This window comes from Brugia malayi (genome assembly GCF_000002995.4).
Source record: "Brugia malayi strain FR3 genome assembly, contig: Bm_v4_Chr1_scaffold_001, whole genome shotgun sequence".
NCBI classification, from domain to species: Eukaryota; Metazoa; Nematoda; class Chromadorea; order Rhabditida; family Onchocercidae; genus Brugia; species Brugia malayi.
This window is the reverse complement of record NW_025062475.1, coordinates 10,204,734-10,219,977: the sequence shown is the minus strand read 5'-3', so window position 1 is coordinate 10,219,977 and position 15,244 is coordinate 10,204,734. Positions and strand designations below refer to the sequence as shown.

Sequence of the window (15,244 nt, the reverse complement as noted above, 5' to 3'; positions counted from 1 at the left end):
ACGATTGTCATGGACTGGTAACAGGGACGAGGTGACTCCGTGTGTTTGCGTCTACGTGCGTGTGTGTATACGTATAGACATTTGCATGTGTTTGGACGTTTGCACATATATGATGGTTGGATATTGGAAGTAAAGTGATGCATCTATGGTATTTTAATGAAACTGTGAATTTTGATGATTTTTTGAAATTTCAGGAATAGCAATTATCTTAGGCACTTCATAACTTCTAGTTTGTATTGTGTCGGACAAGTTCTGCGGAACTTCCTATGGGTTTCGGGTACTAAATATTGGTAATGCCGGCTGCGTCAATAGGTAAACCGGGTAGCTTGAAGGATCCCGCTGTTGCTTCATTATTCTGTGTAAAAGATCCCGAACAACGTTTCGAGGATCTTCGTGAAATTGGTCATGGCTCATTCGGGGCTGTTTTCTTCGTATGTTCTTTTTCCTTTTTTGTTTGTTTGGTAATTTTTGGAAATAGACATGAGGTAATATTGTACTTTATGATATCTCAACTCCCTTTATATATCAAGCGGTCTGGTAAGTTTTTCCTTCGTTAATTGTTTTGCTGAAAGTATTTGCTTGAGGGGATTTTTTTCCAAAAGTCTTTCCCTCTCCTTTTCTTTTTGAAAGAAATTCTTCATAGTGAAAATTTTCATAAAGGGAGAGGGACTTCTCCACTTAACTTTTTATTTTAGAGTGCATTTATTTTTTATGGAAATTCTGTATAAAATCTGATATTTGGTGGAATTTTTTAATAAAAGTTTCTTGCTCTCAGTTGAGTTTTTTCTTTTTTTTTTTTTTTTTTTTTATGGAGGCTCAAAAAATTAGAGAAAGTGATTTTTCTATCATTTGATCTTGTTGGGTGACATTTTATGATTAATGATTCTTATGCTGAATCCATGTCAAATTACAGAAATTTTAAGGTAGGTTTTCTGTGAAGGGTTTTGACTAATAGTTGAAGTTTTAGGCCCAGGATTTGGAAACGAATACAACGGTTGCAATTAAGAAAATGGCTTTTTCTGGCAAACAATCGGCTGAAAAATGGTCTGATATCATCAAGGAAGTGTCCTTCCTGAAAAATATAAAACATGAAAATATCGTTGAATATAGAGCATGCTACCTGAAGGAACATACTTGTTGGGTAACTTTTATGAATTTCGAGAGTTTGTATATTTTTAAATTGACCCGTACATAAGTTGAAGCGTAGGCAAAATTGCAAAATAGTAAAGCGGTTGCAAAATTTATTTTTAATTTACAATTCTTAAAATTATTATTGTCATCTTATTGTATTTTTATATTTATTTTAAGCAAAATTAATAAGAATTTAATGACAATTTTTGCATTTCTGTTAATTAACAAATGATGAGAATTATTTCAGCTTGTGATGGAATATTGCATTGGTTCCGCAGCAGATATAGTTGAAGTACATCGTAGTCCAATACGGGAATGTGAAATTGCTGCTGTTATTGAACAGACCCTTTTTGGGCTCTCTTATCTGCATAAATTAGGACGTATACATCGAGATGTCAAAGCCGGGAATATTCTTTTAACTGATAATGGTGTCGTTAAACTTGGTGAGTTAAACTTGTACTTACAAACTTATTATTTACGGTAAATTTGAAAGTGATGTTTGTTATAAAATACTTTCTTTTAATTTTTTTTTTTTTATCAGCTTTTATTTAAATATGCTTTCAATGGTGTTTGCATTCGATGGAGATAAAAATGACTTTGATATTTGAATTAATGGATTATAGCTGACTTCGGGAGTGCTTCCACTTTATGTCCTGCTCAGAGTTTTGTCGGTACGCCGTACTGGATGGCTCCTGAAGTTATTCTGGCGATGGATGAAGGTCATTATGACCAGAGCGCAGATATTTGGTCTCTTGGAATCACTTGTATCGAATTAGGTTATTTCTTCGTTTCTATATAATTTAGTTTTTGGAAAAAATACATTTAGCTTCATATTTGTTGGTATAAAATAAGTGAATGTTTATTAATTTTTTGTAAATGTTATGTTATAATTAACGGTTAATTAGGTATGTTATAATTCCAGCAGAAAGACGTCCACCTCTTTTCAACATGAATGCTATGTCCGCACTGTATCATATTGCTCAGAATGATCCCCCAAAGCTTTCACATAGCGAGAATTCTTCATCGTGGTCTGCGGACTTCCACTCATTCGTTGATCTTTGCTTACGTAAAGATCCACGAGAGCGAATGAAGACGAGTCCTTGTCAACAGGTAAGTTGTTTATTTCCGTTATGTTGTCCCTTCATATGCAGTGAATATGAGCATAAATTAGTGCTAAAGAAAGGAAGGGAATATGTGAGTTTTACTCCTTGCATTTCCTTGAAAGGACTAACAGAATTACCTGAACTTCTTGCAGCATCCATTTATTGTGAATGGACGTTTGGATGGTGTAATTTTGGAATTGATTACAAGGACAAAGGCACTAGTCAGTGACCTGGACAACTTCCAGTATAGGAAAATGAGAAAATTAGTTTATCTTGACGAGCAACAAAGTATTGTGACCGACGATGTGATGACAACGGACCGGCATGATGTGGTATCTCTGCTTTTTTTTTCTACCAGTTATCAGATTTATTTTAATTTTCACTTTTCGTCTTATGCTTCTCGATATTTTTTTTTTTGTTATCTTGTCAATATTGTTAAAGTTGTGATGCTCGATTTTCTTTCCGGTCGCAAGACTGTGCCTGCTATTATCTAGATGCTTTTAAGATAAGTCATCTCGTAATGCATTAAGATGAAAATTACGCTGTAGTAAAAGAGAGAAGTTATAAAAGATAGGGAATCGCAATGGTTTATATGAGACGAAAGAAACTGATATGGTATGCTAGAATGGATCACAAGATTGTGATAAGGTGTTTAAGTGATTACTAGATTTACCAAATTTTTTTTCGAATAAAAAACTTATTGAATATGAAATAACGTTGCATTTTTTAGACAGTTCTCGAACTGATATTGTAATGGTTTTGCAGGACGAAGAATTATCAGGAATGGGAGGCTCAGCAAGCTCTCGGTCGAATTCTATTTCTTCATTCCAGTCGTATCATTCAAATGCTCCTATTTCCGACAGTCATCATGGAGATAGTGGCAAGGCCATTACTTCACGACCTCTTATTCCTCTTCGTGTTCTTTCTTCAGTTAGCTCTGATATCAGCAGTATCAATGAAGATTTCGATAACACTGACAAGGTATATAAAATCATTTTTTTCATATGTTGGAAAACGATATGATTTTGTCTTTGATTTTTTAAATTATAAGGAAGCAAGCGAGATACATTTCAGATACCGGAATTATGACTAGAACTATACGCTATTGCTTCCGGTTTTCAATTTACTTTATAGTTGCCGAAAAAAACTTGTGATTTTCTTCTAAGCTTTTACTTTTTTATCTTATTTTTTTATGTTAGTAGTTCCGAGGTTTCAGAATCGGACGATAATTCATGTTGGTGATGGAGGAAGCCACTGTATGCATTCAATGCATGAATCATCTCTTGTTGAAGAAACTTCCTCAGGAATGCCAACATCTACCTTAGCGTCAGATGAAACTAGGCCGATAAATGTATGCTCTCATTACTTTCGTTTATTTGCAACTTTAATCATGAAATGCATTTTTATCCAAACTAGATTTTTTTATGAATGTATGTGTGCAATTTTTTAGGAGGAAATGGCAACTCTTCGACGATCGAAGTTTTCAACATTGCGAACAACGAAATTGATTTCAAAGGAGCTAGAAGAATATAACAGGGAGAATAATATATACGAACAAATGAGTGGTTACAAACGTTTGCGTCAACAACATCAGAAGGAATTGAAGCAGGTCAGTTTTGATTTAACGGAGCAGTGGTACAGAAACACGAAAAGAGTCATGATGTATTTTTTTTCTAGAAGTTCTTTACAAATGTATGGTATTGATAACATTTTGGTAAATCGAACAGAGAAATCTAGTTTACTATTTTTTGCATTTAAAAGTCTTCTCTTTTTAGCTCGAAGAGAAATGTGCAATGGAAATGGAGTCGTTTAAACAAAAAGCTGATAAAGAATATGAAAATCTTTTAAATACTTTTAGCAAAGAACTTCAGCGCTTACGTAGCAATCAGAATGCTGAAAAAGATAAAAAAGTAGATTTTTTATTTAAGTTCTATTAAATACAACCCGCGAAATGTAGTGTCAGAGTTCCCGTATTTTTCTCTTTAAATGTGAAATAAATCTTAATCTTATTAATACTGATCCCTTGATATAAATGCCAGAATTTCAAAGTGCACGAAATTTGCAAGTGATATATCATTTACTTTATGAATAAAGTTCAATTAATTTTACTGTTCCGTTCTCCAACTTAAATTTAGTGCTGCTTGTCAAACTTTTTCCTTTTCAGCTTCGTGAATATGATGAAACGGAACGTAGGTTACGGCGTCAGTTAAATTCACAACACGAAAACGAGCTAAAAGCATTCTCTAACGCTCAGAAGAAAGAATATAAGCACAATAAGGAAAGGGCAAAAATGGTAAATTTTCTCATATCTGTTACTGAGAAATAGTATTCGCAGTGCATATTTGCTACAAATTTAGATTAGCGTCTAGCTTTGCTGAAATTAAATCATAATTCTTGATTTTTTGAGGAATTAAAAGAACGCTATGGCATGCGTTCTGCATATGAAAGTGCATTGAAGGAGACGAAAGCTGTTTTGAATGCACGGCGTACTGATGCGGAAGCGATATTTTCTCGTGAACAGAAAATAACGATGGAAAATGAAATTCGAAGACTGAAGGGAATTCGTATGGTTGAGATGCATACTTTGATCGAAAAACTGGCCGTAGATGTATGTTTTTTGTGATTTGATATAAATTCAAGGCGTTATGAGTGAGTGTTTCTGTTAGGATAGCTTCAGAACAAGATGATATGGAATGATACTTGAAAGCGCTAAGATTCTTTCTTTAGTGCAGACGGACTATCATTTGATAATAAGCAAAGCTTCCTAATTCCTCATGAATATTTGCTTCAGCAGAAGTATACATTAACACCAATTTTTCAAATAGGATGATATGAAAAATATATATATATATATATATTTCAGGAGTTAAAATTCAAAGGAAAACAACTGGAAACAAGCCATGCTTTATTAAGAAAACATCATGAACAAACAAAACAACTTGAATTATCACTTTTAATCGAAAGCCAGCGCATGAAGCGGCGACATCTGGAGAAGCAGCATGAAGCTGAAACTTCAAATCAGTTGCAGTATAATCAGAGAGTTACAGATGAAACTATGAAACGACATGCTTTGCAATCAAAACAACAGCCTAAAGAATTGAAGGTTTTGTTGTAGCCTGATTAATCCAGTGAAACTCGTCATAATTTCTTGCTTTTTTCTTGTTGACTGTTGAAACGATATAGTCTTTCATTTTATTTTTATTTTTTGGATAGGAAGTGAAGTGGATGGTGCGTTTCACATCTCTTAGTGCAACACTTTTAATGAAATAAAATTTGAAATAGAAATTTTTCTAATGAAATAAAAAGGTTCTCTTCTTTCGAAACAGTTTTATTACTTTTCTAATTTGCCTCTTGCTTTTTTCTTTTGATCTATCTCTTGTAGGCAAAAGAGTTACAAATAAGAAAGCAATATCGACAGGCAGTGAAAACGCAGTTGAGGCAAAGCAAGTTATTACAAGCTCAAGTACGCTTTCCGGACTTTTTTTTTTTTTTTGTGATCTTTCGATGTTGAATTGAAAATTTCATTTTTTCTTATTTTCCTGTTTTGGCTTCTAATTTTGATTTCGAAGGCATTTCCAGGTTTTGAGCTGCACACCAAAGGAAGAACATAGGGAAATGATAGTAAAGTTGAAGGAAGAGCAAAAGAGAAAATTAGCAACATTAGCTGGGCAGTATGAAAGCACCATCGAAAGTTTGCTACGGGATTTGACCGTAAAATTGGAGTCTTGGCAGGTAATATTCGATGTTTTTATGTATATTATTGATTCCGTACTTGATTTGATAGTTATCTCTTGTTCTTGCTTAATTTTATATATTTTTTTAAACCTAGTAGTCGTTACGATCAAGCTTCATGTAAAACTTTTTTTATTTGAATTCAAGAAATAAGTTATTATCTTTTTCTGTTTAAATACTTTACTTGTTACCTAGCGCTTCATAAAAATTTCCTTGCGCATTGATTAGCATCCAGGTTGTTTCCTTTCCTTCTGCGATTTTGTTACGGTTCCGTTGAAATATACATTGCTTTGTTTAGGAAGATGAATTGAAAGCTTTGAAAGAGAAACTTGAAAAGGAAATGGATATGCTCAAAGACTTCCAAAGTCGACAGAAAAGTTGTCTTGAAGAGAATTGTAAAAGAGAAGAACAGAAATTGGCGGAACGCACTTCAATAAGAAAAGCGGTCATCGAGAAAAAAGTATGCCTTACTTATTGTTTAATGATGTAAATATCATTTAAATACGTTTTTGTAGAAAAAATTTGACCGCTTAGAACATTTTACATTTTACTATTTGCATTCATGATGACCATATTACAAGCTGAAGCAAAGAAGGATCTACACTATTTTTGACTTTTGAATTATACTGCTGAAAGTCTTTATGATGATTGGTGCTTTCGAAAGCTATCATTGATCATTGAAGTTATCATTGAAGTCAATCATTTAGGTAGCTTGTGTATGTGATATAAAGACACGAAGAGAAATAAGACATAGATTAGGGAAAGTGAATAGGATTTCTGTCGTACTTTCAAGCTTTTTTCATTATCCATCCATTTAGATGGAAGAAGAGAGGGCATCTTTGGAAACTGAGCGCCAGAAAATTCTAAAAACGATAGAGGAGAAGCATCGCATTGAAAAATCAACATTTTTTGATGATGAAGAAAGGGCGCTAAATGAACATACGCAGCAGATATCCTTATCGGCTTCTCAATTTAGTTCGCAGGACACCTTATGCTCAATTTCTTCAAATCTTCATTCGTTAGCTACAAATTCTTAGGGTAACTTATTTTTATGAATCGTTTTAATATACGGCTTTCATAATGAACATATGTTTAAGCTTTCTTCTGTTTTAAAGGATTATTCTGTCGTTTCCATTCTTCGGTGTATTACTGTAAACATTTAGAGACTTTAGCGCTGTGATTCCAGAATCATATATATGAGAGTAGATGAAAGAAAATAGGAAATAGCGTTCCTTCTAGTTGTACGTATATTGACTGAGTGTTATCAAATTATTCTTCTTTCTTGAATTCAAGTTGTATTCAAGCGAACTCAGTAAACTGTTTTCCAACAGTTTTGATTTGGATATCTGATATCCTAAGTTATCTTTACTTTTCTTTTCACTACATGTCGTCCAGAACTTTTAGTTACTAATTTAAAATCTGTTACGTTGAATTAAATTTACATTCAGCTTGACAACAATGTAAATTGATGAGAAATTTTAATGTTGTGGAATTTCTAAGATCTCATATTATTACCTACCTCCTGTTGCTAATGTGCTATAGCTCGCGAGTGGTTTAGGATTGGTGGTGGTTCGTGACCAGTTTGTCAATTTTTTCCAAATTTATAAAAATTTGGCAGGTATGGATGAAATCATTTAATTTGTCGGTCATGTCCGAAGTTCTGCTACTGAAATAAATGTTTTGGCCTTGACCTTATCTTTTAACCTTCCATGTGTCCTTGGATTGTTCAGTTGATTAATCCTGAATTCCAATTGCTAGAGATGCAATTGCAACCAATTGCAGATAATTGGTATCACTGGTGAAATATCTCTTTAAGTCGTAACTAATGCTTCAGTTGCGGGCTCTAGATGTTTGCTTTGTATATTTTGATTTATATTTAACTGAACTGACGAATTCAATTTGACCATATCCGAGATGCTTTCAAATCCGCAAACGTATCTAGAAATCCTCACCATGTCATTATTAGCTCCTAGATCGTTTTACATAAGCGCTGTAAATTGTGCTTAAATATTTGAAGTTAAATTTGACTGGTAGTTATCAGATTTTATAATACATATATCAGATTTTCTTGCCAAGACGCTAAAATATCCTTACTAATCTACTGCTGCTTATGCTTTTTTTATTTCTTCGACTGAAATATGTATGATCATATGGTAGGAACCGGTGTACCTTTTAAAAAAATGTATTATATGTGCGTGCCTTATATATTTTATTAGTGTGCCACAAGATATTATTATTATTAGCATAGCTGTTATTATTTATTATGATATTTATTATTACTAATTATAATTATTACTGTTTGTTATTTATTTTCGTCATTATTGTTATTATCACTTTTACCATTATTATTATGATTTAATACGTCAGCTGCATAGCACCATGAATATTTCGATGTCCATTTTTTGTACTTCGGGTTTCGTCTTTAACTCTAAAAAGTCGTATGCGTGAGTTTCAGTTGAAGAAATGAAGGTAAATCGGACAAAAAATAAGAAAAAATTGATTTGTTATGATCACTTTTGCTTGATTGTGCTTGACTGCATTCAAGTAAGCTACGGTGACTATTTTTATGAATTGTTCTTTATTTTTTCTTTCCGTGTTTTTTTTTTTTTTGATTTATGCTTTAGCTTAAATTCCATTTGTAATTATTAAATTTCCGTTTTCCTTTTTTTTGATACACTTCGCCTGTACAGTATCATTTTCCTTTTCTAAGTGAACAAATTTGTGTGTCAAAATTTTATAATATGTATACATATCAGTTCTCCTCACCTCTGTCCGTTACTGTACTGCTCTTTTTCACCGGAATATCAAAATTTTTCTGAAATATACTAGAATTTTTTTTCCTTTGCTTATTGTTTTTATTGATAGTTCTGGTTTGTACATGCTCACCGTCATTCCAACACATTAATAAAATTCATACATTAATTTTTTTCCCCTTGGCTTGCAATAATACCAAGAAAAAAATTGATTAAAAACTCATCCAATAATATGAGTCGAGTAAGTTTTTAAATTTAATCATAATTGTGACATATTACTGGTTTTTTCAGTTACGGTGTTAATCTTAGCTTTGGTAATTTCTCTTCTCTAATCTTCATTAATTTTGATTTCTTGTGTAATCATTCTAAATTTAAATGTTAGTGGGAAGAGAAAAGTAGGGAAATGGTTGTTGTTGTGATTGTTGCTGAAATAATTTTTAATGACTATATGTAATTAATTGATCGACAAATATTTCGCATACGATTTTATTGCTTTCCATCAAATGCGTTTGCATTTGATGGAAAGCAACTTTACAAAATTATATAAGAACCACATGATGGCGCCAATAAGGCTCCCTTCTGCATATTAATAAACGAAAGATTAAATCAACGTATGCTGGACCTAAACCTAGTAAAGTCATAAAAGTACTTGAAACGAAAATGTTAAAGTAACTTTATTGATTTATAAAATTTATTGATTTATTCATGTCAGCATTTAATAAGAGAATGTGCTTGACTTCTGTCTTATTTCCTGTTGCTTTTTGAAGGATTAAAAATGCTAATAAGTGCAAGCAAAAGGATTTATTTTTATCTTAAAAATCAATGCATTTCATAAGATAGTCCGATGTTATACTACAAATACTAATATCAAGGTCAAAGGTTTGCTAAAGAAAAACTTAATGGAGGAAAAATTCATTTTAAAATTTTAGAAATGCAAAACAAAAAAATTTTAATTAAATTTTCTGCCGACATTTTAAAACTCAATTTCAAAAAAACTTCATTTCTACGAAATAATCAGTCTGATCTATTCTATTTCTAAACAAAAAATTTACCAATTTTGAAAAAGTCCTATCAAATCGAACCAATTTAAGTATTTTGAAATGGTCAAGTAGCCATTACTTATCTACAGCCAATGATTTTTAATAAACAGTAATAATAATTCATATACATGCAAAAAATCGCCAGAAACTTCATTCATACTTGAAATCACTAAAAAACGAATCACTTACGCTATTTTTACGTTATCACATTAAGGCTGTCATTTAAAAATGATAAAGCAAAAAACAGCTTTTAAAAAAACTTAAGTTTTAAATAAACATTTAGCAACAAATCCAATTCAAAAACAAAGTTTAAGGAACATTTACTACTATTTAAGTATGGAAATCCTCCCTTCTAATCTAATTATATCAATGGTACACAATTATTCAATTATTTCAAATTGCAAATAGTTCATCTCTCTCTCTCTCTCTGCCATTTCTATTAATGCATTGATATTAGTTTATGTCCAATTAGCATCATTTTAATTAATGAGAAATTTTGCAATAACTTACATTCTGCAGTAAATTTGCAGTTTGAAACAGTTTGCATTAAACAGCAAACTTCTAGTGATATTTGAATAAATTTTGTTTATACAAATGATTGCAAGTACTTAGCCAAGTATGGCCAAGTTATCCCTCCAATCATTTATATTTAATTTGATTTAATCACTCACATCTATCAACAAATTATTCCACCAAACAAAAATTAAACATTTAAAAGAAAAAGGAAAAGGAAAAAAAAAAAAAAGAAAGAATGAATGACAGTTGGTGACATTATCGTTGTGCCTATCGTATCATTTTTAATTATCGGTTGATGATTGAGAGAAAAAGAAAAAAATGCATAAAATTGTTTTCTTTTTAGGAAAAAGAATTTTCTTATTTGAAATAGTAGTAAGCATTGTATGGTTTAGTTCTTTTTCACTATAAAAGAATTAATCAAGAGATAAGAAGAGAGAGAGGGAAAGAGAGAGGGAGAGGGAGAGAGAAGAAGAGGACAGAGGAGAGAGAAGTGATGATGTTGATAATTTAGTAGTTTCAGTGTGGAAATCATAAAACTGCAACCAATCAATGAACAATAAAAGGAGGATATGAGTGAGAGCATTTCCACGAAAATAATTCATTGATCAATGAGTGATTGTTCAATAAAACTGATTGAACTCTAAATTGAACTAAATTTAAACTGTAATTTGTTAATTGAACTGTCTTCAACTTATTTGTCCACATTTTTCTTCTTTCTCTAGATTTTCTCCTCTCTCTCTCTTTCTCTTTTTCTCCCTCTTCCTCATTCTTTCCTCTCTGATTTCATCAAATGGAAATAGTCATTTATGATGGGTTAGTTGATTATCCAACGTTAATTTAAAACCGATGAAATTTTTGTAGAAAATGTTTATTGGACGAAACATTAAATTTGCCATTTACTTCTTTTTCCTTCTTTCCAATTTCTATTTTTCGTTTTATAACATTTATATATTCTAATTCTATTCCATTTTATTTATTCTATTCTATTCCATTTTATTTATTCTCTTCTATTCTATCGCATTATATTATATTATATTCTACTAATGATTTCATGATAAATTCCAATAAATTGCATTAAATTTATTATTTATCTTTTTCTTCTTCCTTCTTTTCCACTACCATTTTCATTCCATACCATATGCACATTTTAATTTTTTCTTATTCTCTTCTAATTCTGTCCTATTCTATCCCATTCTATCATTTTGTTTTTCATTAGCATTGTAATAAATTCCAAAAATTTCATTCAATATCATTTCATTTTATTAATATTTATTTTCTTCTGAAAACAAACGAATGCAACCTTTCTCAAGAAGAACATTTCACAAATTTGAAATCGGTTAATTATCACTTTTTTCTTCATTATAAAATCACAAATTCAATTAAATAGCTTGATGAGAGGTTTTCAAATTAGGTAGATTTACGTAAAATATATGGAAGTTTCCATGTTTTGTTTATTTGTTTAATAGAAACATAAACGATGTAAAAATTTCATTATTTTAAAAGAGTAAGAAGTGTTTTATATATGTAATGCGTCATTTTGATAATAATGTTAATTATTTTCAGTTATTTTCATTAATTAATTTTAATGAATGAATGAATCACCATATTTTATGCTTTTAATTAATTTGCAAAATTCTATCATTCTACTCTTTGTTTCATAATTAATAATTAAATTTCACCGTAACAAATGAAATGAAATAGTCTCGAAAGTTTTATTTAAATTAATTAAAAGAATAAGATGAAATTGTTTACCATATGATACAATTACTGCTAATTTACCACTCAATCAATGCATTCTTTACTCATTGCTTTTTTCTCATTTTCAAATATATTTCATCATTTATTGATTACTGTATTACAGTATCTTACCTAAATTCAGCGTTTTCAGCAATGGAAATGGTGAACGCAGACGACAAAGAGAGCCATCTGTTGACAGTCATATATTGCAACTGTCATGGAATTGCTCTCTTTACATGCCTGTGTTCTAAGCCTTCTTCAATATATGCCAAATATCATTTGCTAAATTTTTGAAAAAATTTTAAAGAAAATTAAATTAAGAAAATCTATAGTAAACTCATTCAATAATTTAAGTAAGCAAACGAAAAAAATATGCAACATTTTAATTTATGCACTTTGCTAATTAAAATTCATTTTACTGAAATATACTAAAAAATTTTTCTTTTTTTTAATTTAGTCTTCTATTTCGTCGTAAATGTCCAAGAATTTTAATATCATAAGTGTTCAGTTGATTTATTTTATACTGATAAAGAAATTTTTGACATTTTTTCTGTTGGCTTTTTTTGACAATTATATGATCTGATTATCTGCTTGCATTTACATATTCACATTACTCGTCTTATTATTGTTTATTATACCAAATATTAATCGTTATATTAAATACGACACGATAAGTTGATAATAAAAGAGCATATTTCAATTTGAAAATACATGACACTAACAATGACGACGAAAGTACTAAATATTGAAATACGCATCCATTTCCATTAACTCATTTTAAATGAGTTAACTCATCAAATTTAACCAATAGTAAATGCATGATAACTTGTAAGCATGCGTGTACGATGCACTATATTATTATTATTATTATCAATATTGTTATCACTTTTGTTCTTAGAATCGTTAGCCCAAGTTATCATTAATTTTTCCTCGTTTTCTCCAAATGAAAGCGATCGTCTTGGTCCTTTTGCTTTTGTCCCTGTAATTTGATGAACCCGTACATTTGAAAAAATTTTATACATTTTTGTTTTATAAGATTTTATTTAATTCATTAAAATAATAAAAATATTTCATCTAGAAATATTTCAGTTTCATTCCTAAAGTTCTTTCGTTTATTAGAAAGATAAGGAAAAAAATGAAAAAGAAGTACCTAAAAGGTAATGAAACTGAAATATTTTTAGACAAACCAAAACTTTTTAGTTTTGAACAAATCTGTAGGCAAACTAATCTCTTTGCCTTAGTGGTAAAAATTGAGTCAATCATCAAATTTAAAAATTATAATTGTCATTTGGTAATATTAAAGCCATATTTATTTATAATTTATTTAACTAAAAATTACAATCTGACAACTTTTTTTACTTTCCGAATTTCTAATTTTTGTTCTCTTTCTTTCTTCAAAATTTTTATGCACTTAGCATGATTACAAAAGTTTGTTGTTACAAAATAATAGTTTGGAATGATGTGTAACATTTTGAGACGGATTTTAATACCTTCCGGTCTTTTAAATTTATCCGGTTTTAAAATCCAAAATTATATTTTAAAGATTTTTTAATTTAATTTTTTTAATTTGCCTAAGAAAGTTTTTTTATCCTATTCTTTTATTTTGAAAAGGTTAAGCTTCATTATCAAATGCATTTGAATAGCATGATAGAATGGGTGATTAAAATCCGAAATTATATCATTTCTCATCAGTCAAAAAGATAATCGTAGCAAAATCTAATTTCTTAATTAGAATAGATAAATATGTCAAGAAACTATATAATTTGATAAGTGTCATGATAAAGAGTTACCAATTTGATAAAAGATATGATAAAGCTTACACAGAATAATAATAGAAATAATAGAAATGCACAGCCAAAATAACGATTACAGAAATAATAAATAGTAAAAGTTTCTTTTGAGGATAAAAACATATTTTATTGAATATTCAATTATTTCTTTAAATCCATAAAATATTATTTAGTTCACTGTTGGATTAGATTCATTTGTCTAAATTTAGTAAATATATAAAATTGCTTGAAAATTGGAAAAAGAAATTTTAATAGAATTTAATTTCAGTTCGGTTAAAAGAAGGAAGAATGCGGCAGTATGTTAGCATTTCAAAAGTTGAAAACTGGCCATAGAAAAATCTCATAAAATTCGATCGGGAAATGACTTTGAATTTGGTTGTTAATAGGATGGATGAAAGGTTACCTACCAATCATCATTTTAAAAATACCATTGAAATTGTGCAGTTAGAAAAAAATTGTTCTTTTAAGAAATGATTGCTTATCTGATAATATCAACTACTCAACAAAATGTTTTTTTTTTTTTTTTTGTAAATATATCTAATAATCAAATGAGCTATTAAAGTTTAACCATAATAATTTGCAGAATAAAATGGGGATTGAATAAAAATTCAGCATTTTTCATTTGCTAAATTACCCGATTATTCGATAAAATATTGATAATATCATAATTAAAGGTATGAATCATCTGAACAAAAAGAATGCATTTAGCTTCTTTTTCACAGATTTAACAGAAACCTTAATTAATGAATCAGAAAACTTTTCGTTCTTTTTTTTAGTTCATGAATATTGACGGAAAAGGCTAACAATATTGCTTACTTTATTTCCCAGCTATTTCGACTTTTTTAATTTCGCATATGTCCTTACTGTATCAACCAATTTTTGAAAATAAAATTTTGAAGATAGCGGTTACTTCATTAATAGTGATCGGGAATTGGAAGCGCAAATTCGGAGAATAAATCACTCGTCAGTTTGATTAGTTGTTTTAAAAAGGTGAATTAGATAAAAGCAATTTGAAAGTAATGGAAAATAAAAATGTACATTTGTTAGTATTAACAAAATGGAAAAGTGAATGTTAATTCAAATTTAAAATTTTAATCAATTTCAACGAAATATGACCAAGTTAGAAAATAACAAAGGAGTAATAAAAAGTAATTCATATTATTGTTTGTTAGGGCAAAATTTCACAATTACTAATTTTACACCAATAAACAATAATATGAGACATTCATTAGTGTTATCGTGTAAATTTTAAGTTTCAAATTAAGAATGCCATCTTTTAAATTTAACAGATTTTCTGATAAATTAAATTTCCAGCAAAATTTTGCTTCATAATTGTCCAACTTAAAGAAAAAGTCCTTACACATAAATTACCTGTAATAATCGAATGAATGCCTTGTAGCAGAGTGATAATGGAAGTTGCTAGCACTTTTAGAATTTTCATT

The 15,244-nt window shown here is 29.8% G+C and overlaps 2 protein-coding genes and 1 non-coding gene across 3 annotated transcripts; 2 read left to right on the top strand and 1 right to left on the bottom strand.

Moving 5' to 3' along the window:
• Positions 1-293: 293 nt before the first annotated feature.
• Positions 294-7,003, top strand: Bma-kin-18 (uncharacterized protein; the record flags this gene model as incomplete). Its single annotated transcript, XM_043077378.1, has 16 exons — positions 294-431; positions 968-1,141; positions 1,379-1,574; positions 1,755-1,907; positions 2,054-2,241; positions 2,387-2,539; positions 3,000-3,215; positions 3,685-3,843; positions 4,010-4,144; positions 4,399-4,527; positions 4,642-4,842; positions 5,098-5,337; positions 5,617-5,697; positions 5,814-5,966; positions 6,265-6,452; positions 6,892-7,003. 16 exons carry the CDS (start codon positions 294-296, stop codon positions 7,001-7,003), a joined length of 2,616 nt encoding a protein of 871 aa, XP_042933312.1.
• Positions 7,004-12,173: 5,170 nt separating this feature from the next.
• Positions 12,174-12,264, top strand: Bma-mir-281. Its single transcript, XR_006227914.1, has one exon. It is a non-coding gene; the product is annotated as a pre-microRNA Bma-mir-281 (primary transcript).
• Positions 12,265-12,812: 548 nt separating this feature from the next.
• On the bottom strand, positions 12,813-15,243 carry Bm17400 (Uncharacterized protein; the record flags this gene model as incomplete). The annotated part of the gene is made up of 2 exons (XM_043077377.1): positions 12,813-12,991; positions 15,174-15,243. The coding sequence occupies 2 exons, from the start codon at positions 15,241-15,243 to the stop codon at positions 12,813-12,815; spliced, it is 249 nt and encodes an 82-aa protein (XP_042933311.1).
• Position 15,244: the final 1 nt, after the last annotated feature.